We start from the raw sequence: 13915 nt of genomic DNA, 5'->3' as shown, positions 1-13915 counted from the left end.
TACAGACCTCTGAGAAACATGGTGTATAATTGTAATGCCAACTGACCCTCAACTGCAGTGGCGCTGAGTGGCCTCCCCTTTCAAACAATCAGCTATTGATTCCCAAACCCTCCAGTTTCAAACCAACTTTTGTTTTCAAGAGGCATCCAGTCTTTGGGATGATTCTGCCATTGCTAATTCTCCCTGCCCTGAGGCTCCTTGGCATTTCTACTGCTTGCTTGAAGTGTTATCAAAATAAGGGCAACTGCAAAGCTGAATTGTTGAATGTTAGTTTTTCCCAGTTTGGGGGTCTATGCAATGAACTCATGGTCATACAAATGGGCTTTTATGACAGCATTCTTAGCACACTGACTGGAGGGAACACCGGGAAACAGAGTTTAGGGGAAACACTGCACCAATGGACTGGATGGCCTATTGTAGCAGTTCTTCCCCAATGTAAATTTATGAGATTCTACACTTCTTTAGGAAAGTTGTTTTACAATATCATAAAAATGTGCATCCCACAAAAGCACCCTGTATTGCTTTTTATGTTTTTATTATATATTGTTGAAGAAAAATCCTATAAAATGAGAATGGGGGGGGGGCAGGGGGAATCTGAAGTGCTCTAAAGTTCTATCTCAGACCTCTCTAATATTAACAATAATTTGCATTTATACAGTACATTTTATCCTGAAGGATTCCAATGAACTCTGCAATAGTTACAACTACTGGAATCACTTCAGTGCACCAATGAAATGCAGCCATCTGCGCGGAGAAGGCAACCGCTGTTAACGGTGCATAACACCACCACACCAACCATTTGGAAGAGGAAGCAACTGTAACATACTGGCTCTGGGAGTGTAATTTGGTCTCTTACAAACAGGGATAGCTACTGTACTTCATACCAGCTGATGCCGTAACTCATCTAGCTCAAGTGCAAAGGGCTTGTGCTTTAGCTACTGAATGTCTCTGGTTGTAGTATCTGAGTGTAGTGTCTGCATGTGTAATTGGTGCCATGAAGAACCTCTATTCAAATGAAGTCAGGGGAAATTTGCCATAATGTCTCACACAAAGGTTAGTTTAGCCAATACTCTAAGGTTAATACACAAAAAGTGCCATGGGATTTTTAATGACTATAACTGAGCAAGACATTTAGCAACTCATCTTAAAAAAAAAAAAAAGGTACTCAGTGTTGGAATACTTCCTTACGTCAAACTGAAGTGATGGTTTAACACTGATATGGAACAAATTCTCATGGCATCCTGTTCACCTCAGTGGCATCTTTCCCAAATACTAATAAGACTCAACCCTGCTTAGCTTGTGAGAGATCTGATAAGACCTGGGCTTAAACTTTGATAGACGAGCACTGAAGTAGAATAACCCATATCCCAGGAACTAGTAACTACTGATTAAGGGCCTGACCTTGCAAAATTCTGAGCACCTTGAACAAGGACCCATCCAATCCCCATGGCAGATAATAGGAGTTGTGTCTCGGAGGGCTTGTGTGGGCAATGTCTTGGAGAAACCATCCAGCACCTTGAAATATTGGACCCTATATTTGGAACTGGAAACAATGGAGTCAAAACCAATGAACTGTGAGTCATATACCCAGAAACCCTTATGACAGATTCTTTTGGGAAATCTTGCATTGCTAATAAAAGTGGTTGAAGATTTCAAGGGAAGTCCCTTTGACTGGACAGCCTGTTCTGATTAACACTTAGACACTATAGCCATGCTTCGGTCCTAGGGACATGGAGGCTATAGAAACCAGCAATGCCAATTATCATAATTTTATCTCAAGTTTTGTGATATATGATGTTTTTCCTAAATCTCCCATTTCTGGACTCATTGATTATGAGAACATCCCAGCTTTCATTTTTTTTTTTTAAAGGTAAGTTTCTGGTCCTCATGGTGGTGGAGAAAAGCTTAAAGATTCAAAAATGTGAAGGCAAATAAAAAGAACAAAACATTTATCATTTATTAAAATAGTCAATCTCATAATTTGTGGGGGCCTGACTTACGGTTTTTGAGCACTTGGGGTCAGCAATAGAGGAAATCCCTAAGAATATATAGATAAGAAGAAAAGCATGCTTCTCTCTACTGGTTTATGTTAATGAGGTACATCAGGAGGAAGGGTTCAATGAATTTCTGGAGCAGAAGGCAATGGAAGACAATCTTTTCTTACATTCCTGCAGCTAACCAGATGGCGTATATGTAGGGCTCTGTGAATCTGTACCAGCAGTGACCTGAGTGCCTATGATATGGAGAAAAAAACCCAAACCCACACACTACAGACACTCTCCCGCAATGTACCTGGCTGGGCTCTGGTTGTTATCACGCAGCTGAGAAACTAGGACAGTGAGCCCTGGCTCCAAAAGCCATGTGACATGTGTCAGTTAGCCTGACCCTCAGGAGAACTGCTAAACTCACATTCACCTGGGTTGCCATGGGGACCTCGCAGCCAGCACCTGCTCCTGCAAAATGAGCCTGTTCTCGGCAAAAACTGAAAGTAGTTGCAAAGTTGTGGAAGGTGGGGAAGGATAAGCCGTGGCTCTTGATCTGACTGTAGGATTAAAGAGAAGTTGGTATTCTTACAAGTGTTCTCCAGTCGGAGTGAATATGTCACATTATATAGATCCCCCACATTTGTCAGTGACCCCTGCAACGGCAGGATGTGTACAGAGGCCCTGTTTGCATATTGTTGTTTAAAAAGGGGGTGGGGGAGGGGCTTTTACCAACTCCTCTCATAGTGGAATCTGCTTTCCACTTAATTGGTTTCCTCTGAATTTATATAACAGTTTTAAACCGGAAGGATCCCGTGCCATTCCAAATGTTAAACTGAAACAAGCTGTACAAATATATTTATCTGATTATTAAAGCACAATAATTATCAAACCTTCTAGGTGAATGTATAGTCCAAAAAAAAATAAAAATAAAAATCAGTACTTCTGCAACGATCCTGCTTGGTTTGCAAAATTAATGGAACTACAAAAACAAAAAAACCCAACAACCTCGGTTACACATAAACCCTGAGTATCTTGAACAATTGCCACTGAGCTGAAAGGCAAGTTCTTTAATCCGACTCCATAAAACACGTTAAGAGGGGAGGAAAAAATAGGTTGTGCCTGAATTTTAATGTCCACAAATCCAACTTAATGTTTATTTTCCTTATTGAAATGATCTTTGTCATTTATCTGAAACTTGTATTACAGTCTCTCACTGTACCAAGGCAGTTATCGATCTCCCGGTGCTTCTTGTATAGTGCCATTTCCACTCTCTCTGGCTGTGTTTTCTCTGTTTTCTTTCTTTTCTCCTCCCAGATAAGAAGGCCTCAGTTCAGAAATGGGAGAACTGAGCCCTGGCAACCATTAGAGAGGGAAATGTCTTAGCACAGAAGCTGGAGAGAAAAAGAGACAAAGCCACAACTGAACGTCCGGGGATCTTTTGGTTACAACTCGCCTGCCCACTAAAAATTATGTTCCTCATTTTGCTGGTATGTTCTTTGAAAGCGCGTGCATGTGTGTTGGTGGTTCTTGACATTCCAAGCTTAGATCATAGATATTAGAGATGGGAAAGACATATTAGGTCAGCTAGTCCATCCCTATCAGCAGCAAGGTTGTTCAATACATTCAATTTTAAATGAATCAAATGATTGGGCTTCCATTACTCCCCTGGGGAGAGTGTTCCTAAGTCTAATAGATTTCCCTGTTATGAACCTTTCCTGACTTTGGGTTAACTTGGTCTCCATGACTAAGAGTTTCAAAAGTAACTTGTTATCTGGGGTGCCTCAATTTTTAAATGCCCAATTTCAGAAGCCTGATTTCAAGGAAGTGCTGAGCACCTGCTTTCTGAAAATCAGGCCCCTTTCAGGTGTCTCAAATGATGTAGGTCAGAGTTGTGGGGAAAAAAAAATACACCTCCTAACTGACATAGCTCTGTCTGGCAGTAAAAAAACCCAGTGCAGATGCAACTATGCTGACAGGAGAGTGCTTCTGTCAGTATAGCTTGTGTTGTGCAGAGGTGGGGTTACTATGACAGCAGAAAACTCCTTTTGTCAGTATATATTGCATCCGCACGAGAAGACTCTCCCCGCCTAGCTGCACGAGTATAGCTGTATCAGAAAGCCTGTGTCGTGTAGACTAGCCCTACGTCTGGAGAGAATTTGAGCTTAAATGTCAGTATGTGGCTCATGTCATGTTATCTCACCATGTAGCTTTTGTGATGGACTTTGCCCCATGTACAGGTTTTATTATATGAGAATGAACATGGACATTCCATTATTCCCAGCAGCACACCAAACTCTAGGAAGAAAGGACCTCTTCAATATCACATGGGGATGGCTTCCCATCGTGACCAAAGATTACTGAAAAAATGTCAGACAACCAACTTCATGAAATGCAATGAAATGCATGAAATGCAATGTCACACGGTGAGCCCTAGGTGTGACAATTGATACCCAAAGTTATGATGGGTTCCCTTCTGGATGCATATGCATGGATATGATCTATACTATATAAATATTGGACAATAACTTTAAATACTATGGAAAAAATATTGTTCCCCAAACTGAATTTTGGTCATTGACATTGCCCTGTGCAGAGGGACTCCTTTAGGGAGGTTATGTCCCCTCTCCCCACTGGACCAATAGTGGTAATGTTGTCCTCCTTCACCAGTGCCTACTTTGTCCATCACCAGTCTGTCCTCTGTCTTCCTCATTTGGTTTCCAGAACCAGTTCTGTCATTCCCCTGCCCTGATAACCAAACCTGTTACTCACCGGTACCTTCTCAGAGTGCCCAGGCATTCAGCCTTCTGCCTTCAGCGCAGGCCAGGCTTCCTTTGAGGAACTGATCCCAGTTTCTCACCTCCCACAAAGGAACCAGCAGGAGCTGTCTCCATTCTCTGACTAACATTTTCTGACTTGATAGACCAGCACTTGCAGAGAAGCTGTCCACTATGCTAGCTGGCTTGTAAGAGGCTAGTTTATGTTAGAATCATAGACGATTAAGGTTGGAAGAGACCTCAGGAGGTCATCTAGTCCAACCCCCTGCTCAAAGCAGGACCAACAGCAACTAAATCATCCCAGCCAGGGCTTTGTCAAGCCGGGCTTTAAAAACCTCTAAGGATGGAGCTTCCACTGCTTCTCAAATTAACCCATTCCAGTGCTTCACCACCCTCCTCGTGAAATAGTGTTTCCTAACATCCAACCTAGACCTCCCCTGCTAGGACCATTGATCCTTGTTGGTGGTCTGGTGGATGTGGATGTCCCCATTGTCCCCAACAACTGTTAATTCCCTCTGTTTGAAACAAATGGGACTACATTAAAGATTTGGTGACCAATATTAATCATTGGGATTTTACAGTATATATACTGTACAGTAAACATTTATATCCATATGTGCAGAGAGATAGGCGGGGGGAGACAGAGAAACATGAGCACTACATAGGGAGATACTTTACTGGGACTAAGGGCTGTAGCCTATAATTTAAGTAGTGGAGTGTGGCAACTGGAACTGCTGAGTGAGCTGGTCGAGACACCTTTGCCGAAGACACAGTGCATGCAGTATTGTAGGTCATCACACTTGCGCTGCGTTGTTGGCACCTGGTTCATAGCAGGCCCAGCCTGTGTAAATCATATGAAGTACAGGTAGCCATTTTGCGTGGGTATTGCACTTCTCTTCTAATCCAAAACCCTTTGCAGCCAATGGAAAGACTCCCAATGAGATCTCAGCGGGCTTTGGATCAAGCACTTAATCAGGATCATTAATCTTCTCCAGTCATTCCTTCTACATTATTTTTTTTTGTTTTTATGTAAAACAGAGCGGTTTACATTAAAAAAACAAAACAACCTTGATCTGTAGATTGTTGAAACATATATAAGGGGGTATTGTCCCTGTTCGATGTATGGGTGTGCAGCAGAAAGCCCACCGAGCCTTTTACCCACTTGTGCTCCCTGTGCAAGGGCAAGGAAAATTATTATTCCTGTACTCAGGGGCCCTCTTGTCATGTACCCCGAGGGCACAAGACACCCCAAAGGTGAAGGTGAGAAAGTGGGGCCATTGCCCTGCAGAGTGAACCAATGCAGAGAGGGTAGCAGCCTAGACCATCCCATGAGGCTTTTGTGTTGGAGAGCCCAGTCCCTCCTCAGGCGTCTCCCTGGGTTGTGCGGTTCTGCAGTTGGGTCCCTGGGTTATGATAAAAGATATCAAATGTATCAAAGATATCAAAAGATATCAAATGTCCAAATGTAACTATTGGTTTAACTCCGCTGAAGCCAATGGAGTTATACCATTGACTGACTTGGCACAGTATATTGTGCAGCCAGAACTGCACTGGAACAACTTAAGCACATCAAAGTGCACTGCCAGATAGCACAACATACAGCGGATATATGATGTGTGTGAATGCGAGAAAGGATGGATGGACGGGCAGGCAGCCTGTCATGTTTTTAAATTTAAAAAAAGAGGAAGTAAAAAGCCTAAATTGAAAATTGTTTTGACCTGTGCTAAAGTTCTCTCCTTCCCCTGAAGTTCATTTTGAGGAAAGGATCAGGTTAGTCATTTCCCATCAGGAACACGTGGGAATCTTCAGTGACCAGTGGTTAGGCAATAGCAATTCTCTGGAAACTGTAAAATGCTGAACTTTTCTCTCTCGGTGCTGCAATTTCTGCTGACTAGAAAGTGATAAAGGAGAATGCAACTGCCAGAAGAAAGCCTCAGGCTACTACAGGTGGCCAATTCCCTCCGGAGCTCCTGTAGTTTGAAAGACTGGACCACCAGACAAGTTGCTGCACTCAAGAGTTCACAGCCTGTACATTCCTGAACAGCACTGATCTTCATACTGACAGTGAATGACCTCAGAACTTGGGAATAGCTTCTTAAATCCAAGCTAAGCAACTCTCTATGAGAACTCAGCCCCCATGTGCGCAGCAGACTCTCACAGATCTCCGTGGCTGAACCAAGTTATTTCCTCCTCCTAGAGGTGTGGCCAATCCAAACCCCATGAATCTGAAGACCCCCAAACTCTTCATGAGTTTGAATGTGGGTCTAAACAATACCAGAGTGCCTCCTCTCTTAGTACTGGGCCAGACCAAAATCCAGGACCCTACTGTATCTGAATTTAGGGGATGTTCGCACCTGTATTCAAGCCCAATCCAAATGTAAATGGCAATAATGAAGGTGACATAGAGTCAAAGAAAGAAAGAAACAAACAAACAAAAAAACCCATATAATTTCTTTTCTAGCTGATCTCCTTTGGTCTGTAGGTAGCATGTGAAACTTTCCAAATACTTTCACTATCAGTTGAGCATTCATTTGTGTGTGTGTGGAAGACATTAATGGGATTTGAAAGTGAAAACATAATTTAACCAATTTATTTGAGCATAAGCTTTCGTGAGCTACAGCTCACTTCATCGGATGCATACTGTGGAAAGTTTAGAAGATCTTATTATATACACACAAAGCATGAAAAAATACCTTGTGTGTATATAATAAGATCTTCTAAACTTTCCACAGTATGCATCCGATGAAGTGAGCCGTAGCTCACGAAAGCTCATGCTCAAATAAATTGGTTAGTCTCTAAGGTGCCACAAGTACTCCTTTTCTTTTTGAGAATACAGACTAACACGGCTGTTACTCTGAAACCTGTCATAATTTAACCATCAGCTCAAAAATGAAGGATCTTCCTTCGTCAAGAAAGATGCAATATACTACTGTAGAATAGCTCAGTGAATGGAGAGGTTCCACTTACTGCACATCTAAAAAGATTTGTAACACTTTTGATTCAGTATGCCCAGTCTGGCTCTTCATGGCTAATTAATTACGACATAAAAAGCTAAAGTTAAAATTAAATGGATGGACTCTGAATCTACATGTAAAAGTCCAGATTGCATTTCTGTATTTCAAAGATTTATGAAGCAACGGGAGTTAAAATAATCTTGACAGTCTCTTCTTACAGAGGAAAAGTGGGGAGAAAATAACTGAACCAGAAGCCCATAACTCTGTGGATGACCTGAAGTCAGATTTTTTATCCTATCTATCGTTGGAAGCACCCTGTTTTAAATATAATACTATTGAGGACTGGATCAACAAATAAATCTGAATGTTTGTATTTCACAAAATACATGTTTGATTAATCCAACTCCTAGCTTCAGATGTACGCTGTTTTCCCCCTGAATAGTAGCAAAAGAGATTCATTTTTATTGGGAGACTAACACAACTTTATTATGGCCCTTAACAGATAAAAGTGTGTGTTCTTATCTTGTGAGAAGAAAGATATCTGGTGAAATAATCATGTAGCTGTGTAGCTACCGTGTGCCCACAACACAGTAAACTCAAAGTTCAGAAACAAAGGCACTCAGCTAAGACACTTAAGGGAAGCCTATAAAACTCAGATAGTTAGAAAGGTAGGTAGACAGATAATGCTAAGCGTTTATTCTGTCCCACTTCATTCAAATTCTGGGAAACTACAAGTCATTTGTTAGAAAGAATCACATTAAAAATGGCTAAATGTAAGGAGGGCTGTCTGTGTCTGCAAAAAGATGGCTCATGTTAGGGTGCTGGCGTAGAACTTGAGAGCTGGCTTCACTTCCCTGCCCTGCTACAGACTTCCCGTGTGACCTTGAACAAGTCCCTTAGGCCTTCTCTACATTGGCCGTGGCATCTAGGGTACGCGTAGCTACACTCCACAATGAAAGGCAGGCTGCATCCAGTGGAGTGTAGATACATGTGCCAGTGAAAGGTTCTGGCAGGGAGGAGGCAGGAGGGAAAGGTTATTTCCCCATGGTGGGGAGTCTTTCATTGCAGCGGGGAGCTGCCAGACTCTTTCACCACTGCTGGAGTCTTTCACTGAGGTGGGGAAAGACTCCAGAACCAGGGTGACGCTAAACTGCTAAAAACAGCAGCGTAGATGCGGTACGCACTGCTTGGGTGTGTAGAGAGCTGTGTAAGGTACACACCCATAAGTTCTGCCGGGTCTTTACTCTACTCACCTCAGTAGTGTCTCACTGCCTACACTGCTTTTTATCCCTGTGCTAGGGATGTGTGCAGGGTATGTACTCTGCATGCTGCTGTGAGTGGGCAGTGTAGACATACCCTTAGATGCTCTGTGCCTCAGTTTCCCATCTGTAAAATGTGGAATAATAGTGCCTCCTTACCTGACAGGGATTTTGTGTGTGTAAAAGCATTAAAGATTGTGACTTGTGCTCAGACAGTGTAGTAACGGGCCATATCAGTTAGATACTATATACTCGTACATGTATAAGTATGTGATTATCTAGCTAGATTAGATTAGAATGTAAACTTTTGTCAATAGTTACTATATGGTTAGAACAGGTATCTCCCATTGTACATACCTCGTCTATGGTAATTCTTACCACTCAATTAATTTACTTTGATCCTATCCTCAAAATTGTGTCTAATTTCCTCTTCCCCAGAGGCCTACACAGCTGAATTAAAATCACTAAAGGCAGCCAGGCATACATGTCACAGCAGAGAGCATACACATAGAATGGGTACTTGTTCTAGCAGGATGGCAAGAACTGAAAATTAATACAAATAATATTAATTTCACACACGCACACATTATATATATGTATGACAGACATGACATGATGTTATTATTTGTATTACTTTAGCATCTAGACTCTCCAATCAGGTTCGAGGTCCCACTGTGTTAAGTATTGAACATATACACAATAAGAGATAGTCCCGCCCTGAAGATCTTACAATCTAAACCAGGGGTGGCCAACCTGAGCCTGAGAAGGAGCCAGAATTTACCAATATACATTGCCAAAGAGCCACAGTAATAGGTCAGCAGCCCCCTATCATCTCCCCAACCCTGCTCCCAGTGCCTCCCACCCACTGGCTACCCCGCCGATCAGCAACTCCCCCTCTCTCCCCGCACCTCCTGATCAGCTGTTCTGTGCATGCAGGAGGCTCTGGGGGGGAGGAGGGAGGAGCGAGGGCACTGCAGGCTGAGGGGAGGGGGTGGGAAGGATTGGGGTGGGAGCAGGGCCTGTGGCAGAGCCAGGGGCTGAGCAGTGAGCACCCCTGGTACATTGGAAAGTTGGCGCCTGTAGCTCCAGCCTTGGAGTCGGCGCCTAAACAAGGAGCCGCATGTTAACTTTCGAAGAGCCGCATGGAGCTCCGGAGCCACAGATTGGCCACCCCTGGTCTAAACAGACAAAGGGCAGAAGAAACAGGAAGTGTTGTTATCCCATATGGAGAACCATAGCACAGAAAGATTAAGGGCGATAGCCTGGCCTCAAGTGAAGGCAAAACTCCCGCTGACTTCAATGGAGCCTGGGTTTCACCCTAAGTGACTTGCCCAAGGTCGCACAGGAAGTCTGTGCTAGAGCTAGGACTTGAATTGAGATTGCCTGAGCTCCACTCTAGTGTCTTAGCCACATCACCGTCCTTATAGTACTGTACATTGACTGGAGTTGAAACAGCACTGGGCAACAGAATATTCTGCCATGCATCAAGAGCTACTATTTCTCACCAGAAGCTTTACCCTAGGAGTAATAGTTTCACTTCTGCAATAAGACTCCCAGTGGAAATATAGACTGGAGCTGATTATACCAGTTAGCCTGTTCTGCCGTAGGGTGATTTTATCTACCAAAAACTGCGTGAAAACAGTGGAGCCCAGTTTAACCCCAAATGTGCCATTTCTAACTGCTCAAGAAATCAGGACAAACAAGGAGCGCCTGGGCAGACATGGGCACAGGGACTAAATTTGGAGTGACCTGATCAAGTCATTCTCTTTAGTCCTGCAGTCAGTCCTATTGAACTATCTTATGGTGAGCAGGCAGGTGATACGGATTGCTAGCAGTCCTATTGCATCATCTTCTGCTGGGCAGGCAAGAGATGAGGATGGCTAGCAGGCCTATTGTACCATCTTCTGCCAAGCAGCTATGAGATGTGGATGGCATGCAGTCCTTCTGCACCGTCTGCTGCCAGCCAAAGATGTAAAAGATAGATGGAGTGTATCAAAACAAGAAATAGACCAGATTTGTTTTGTACTCATTTGCAAACCCCCCCCGCCCTCCGTCTAGGGGACTCATTCCTCTAGGTCACACTGCAGTCACTCACAGAGAAGGTGCAGCGAGGTAAATCTAGCCATGTATCAATTAGAGGCCAGACTAACCTCCTTGTTCCAATAAGAACAATAACTTAGGTGCACCATTTCTTATTGGAACCCTCCGTGAAGTCCTGCCTAAAATACTCCTTGATGTAAAGCCACCCCCTTTGTTGATTTTAGCTCCCTGTAAGCCAACCCTGTAAGCCGTGTCATCAGTCGCCCCTCCCTGCGTCAGAGCAACGGCAAACAATCGTGCATCTGAGTTGAGAGTGCTGTCCAGAGCAGTCACAATGGAGCACTCTGGGATAGCTCCCGGAGGCCAATACCGTTGAATTGTGTCCACAGTACCCCAAATTTGACCCGGCAAGGCTGATTTAAGCACTAATCCACTTGTCAGGGGTGGAGTAAGGAAATCGATTTTAAGAGCCCTTTAAGTCGAAATAAAGGGCTTCATCGTGTGGACGGGTGCAGGTTTACATCGATTTAACGCTGCTAAATTCAACCTAAAGTCCTAGTGTAGACCAGGGCTAAGGTGCCACAAGTACTCCTTTTCTTTTTGCGAATACAGACTAACACGGTTGTTACTCTGAAACCTGCCATTTATCATGTGCATTCATCAGAAGAAGCCAGTGACACAAAAGGCATCATCACAACCACACCTCCTTTTACCTTGAAGAAGCTTATTTTCTGTTGTGCATACAATGCACTTTTTCCTAATGCTCTTCAATTTAGTGCAGTCAGGGGGGCGGAGGGTGGGCGTGCAATACTGTTTCCTTTATTCACTTCCTTCTCCCCCAGCACCCGTTGCAACTATTTGCCTCGCACTCCTTCTATGCAACAGACAGCATGGCTGTGGTCAGAATATTTCACTGCAACCTTAAAGAACATCTTTTGGCCCTAAATATACTTATCAGAGAGGGAGGGTCTGATTCTGATCTCAATGGCAGGAGTAAACTAGGAGTAACTTCACTGCAGTCAGCTTCGTGTGAGATCAGAACACGACTCAGATACAGGGATGGCCAGCCTGCCTGATTGCTTATGGCATAAGTTGTAAATTTTCAAAGCTTTTCTTTATCCATCTTTTTGGGTTTACCTGCTAATAGGTACTTGCTTCAAACTACAATAATAATCTTCATAATAAAAAGAATCAAGCTGCTTCTCCCTAAATTATTTCATTTTTCTTGGATTCCTCTCTTTGTTGTAGCAGGATGGAAGCAGGGCAGATAAAAGCTGGAGGCTGCAAAAAGAGAGGGTAAAGCCATCCACACATTGTAATAACAACCAGTACTTAAAATCTGGCACCACCTTTAGAAACGTTTACAGTCTTAAAAACATAATTATAAAGATACAGAAGGGGGCAAAGAAAGAAAGAAACACACATAGAGAAAAATGAATGAAACAACTGTTTAATTTCTTTCTGTCATTAATACCGGAGTATTAAATTATATCCCCCAGATGAATAAAAGGACTATGTTGAGACAAAAACAAAATTCCACTGGATTGGCCTTGGATTTGTTTTGCAAATCATAATGCATGTGTGCAAAGGAATTCCTTGTCCTTACAAATGTTTACAGTTAAAAAATAATTGAAATCAGAAACCAAGCCCTTCCACTAAAAGGGCTTTTATTGTTCATATATTCAAGAGGTAGGATTCTCTGCAAATCTTGGCAGGGTCCTTCTCAGATCAAGACAAAGAGCAAAGTTACTCTAGAGATGTGGCAGGGCTTTTCCCAACAATCTGAGCCAATATTACGAAAGGACTGGGTGGGAATTCTTCTAATTTAATTGTTTTTTAGTGCTTTCCACCCTGGGGTGGAAAGTGCTTTACAAATTGTATTAAACCTCAAAAAGTAGGAAAATATTATTATCCCCATTTTACAGATAAGGAAACTGAGGCTCGCAGCAATGAAAGGATTGACTTAAGGTCATGCAGTGTCCTGAGTCCCACTGTCATGTTTTAACCCCCAGACAATGTTCTCTGTCTGTCTCAGATCTAAGAATTCAAAATATTATTGGGTGAGTTTAGTATTATGATCATTGTATTATATGCACATTATTAAATGACTTCTGTTTGGAATATATAATTTTTTTTCCAGATCGACGAAAATAGTTCTGACAAGGTGGGTGAGGTAATATCTTTTATTGTATCAACTTCTGTTGGTGACAGAGACAAGCTTTCAGGCCACGCAGGTCTATGCAGTCTTCTTCGGGTCTATGTGGCTCAAAAGCTTGTCTCTCTCACCAACAGAATTTGGTCCAATAAAACATATTACCTCACTCACCTTGTCTCTCTAATATTCTGGGACCGACATGGCTACAACTATACAGGAACTACATACAAAAATAGTCCTAGTGATTGAAATGCTCTGTTCGCTGCAGAACATGCCCTACCCAGTTCAAACTCCCCTTCATCCTACCAATGCTCTATGGGTTTGGGTATTTCTAGGAGCGAGAAGATACTTTGGCCTCCATGCCTATTCAATCTTTGACTTCTCTTTCTTCAGGCTGCCACTGAGGGTGTTAATTAGCAGTGAAAGTGATGGTGGCTTTCTGATGTGGCTTCAGTGGAAGTTACTCTAGAGTCTAGGTAGACTCTCAGGACCAGACATTTAGGCACCTAACTCCCATTCATTTAAATGAGACTTAGGTGTCTAAATACCTTTGAGGGTCCAGGCCTCAGGTCCTAGATTGCGTTTGCAGTGCTGGAAGTTCAAAAAATCATCTCTTGTAAACCGAGCACACATCTGATACGGAACTCATGGAGAGACGATGAATAGGGAATGTCCAAGATGCCTTCTTTGCAGAGTCACTGTTAGGGGCACAAAAGCATTTTAATTAATGATTCTAAAGCACTTTGGC

General features: G+C 42.8%; 1 protein-coding gene across 2 annotated transcripts in view; it reads right to left on the bottom strand.

Moving 5' to 3' along the window:
* Nucleotides 1–13915, bottom strand: part of SETBP1 (SET binding protein 1) — a 313423-nt gene that overhangs the window by 37386 nt on the left and 262122 nt on the right. The window contains exon 4 of one of the 2 annotated variants that reach the window (XM_043546875.1): nt 12447–13865. The exons of the other annotated variant lie outside the window; for it this stretch is intronic. Coding sequence (XP_043402810.1) covers nt 13813–13865 — 53 coding nt within the window. The 3' untranslated portion in view covers nt 12447–13812. Of the gene's footprint in view, nt 1–12446; nt 13866–13915 lie in introns of those variants that run through there. 2 annotated transcript variants of the gene reach the window in all.

The sequence above is a fragment of the Chelonia mydas genome, chromosome 5, assembly GCF_015237465.2.
Source record: "Chelonia mydas isolate rCheMyd1 chromosome 5, rCheMyd1.pri.v2, whole genome shotgun sequence".
Taxonomy (NCBI): Eukaryota; Metazoa; Chordata; order Testudines; family Cheloniidae; genus Chelonia; species Chelonia mydas.
Note: the sequence above shows the minus strand (reverse complement) of the source record. Positions and strands in the feature narration are given on the sequence as shown.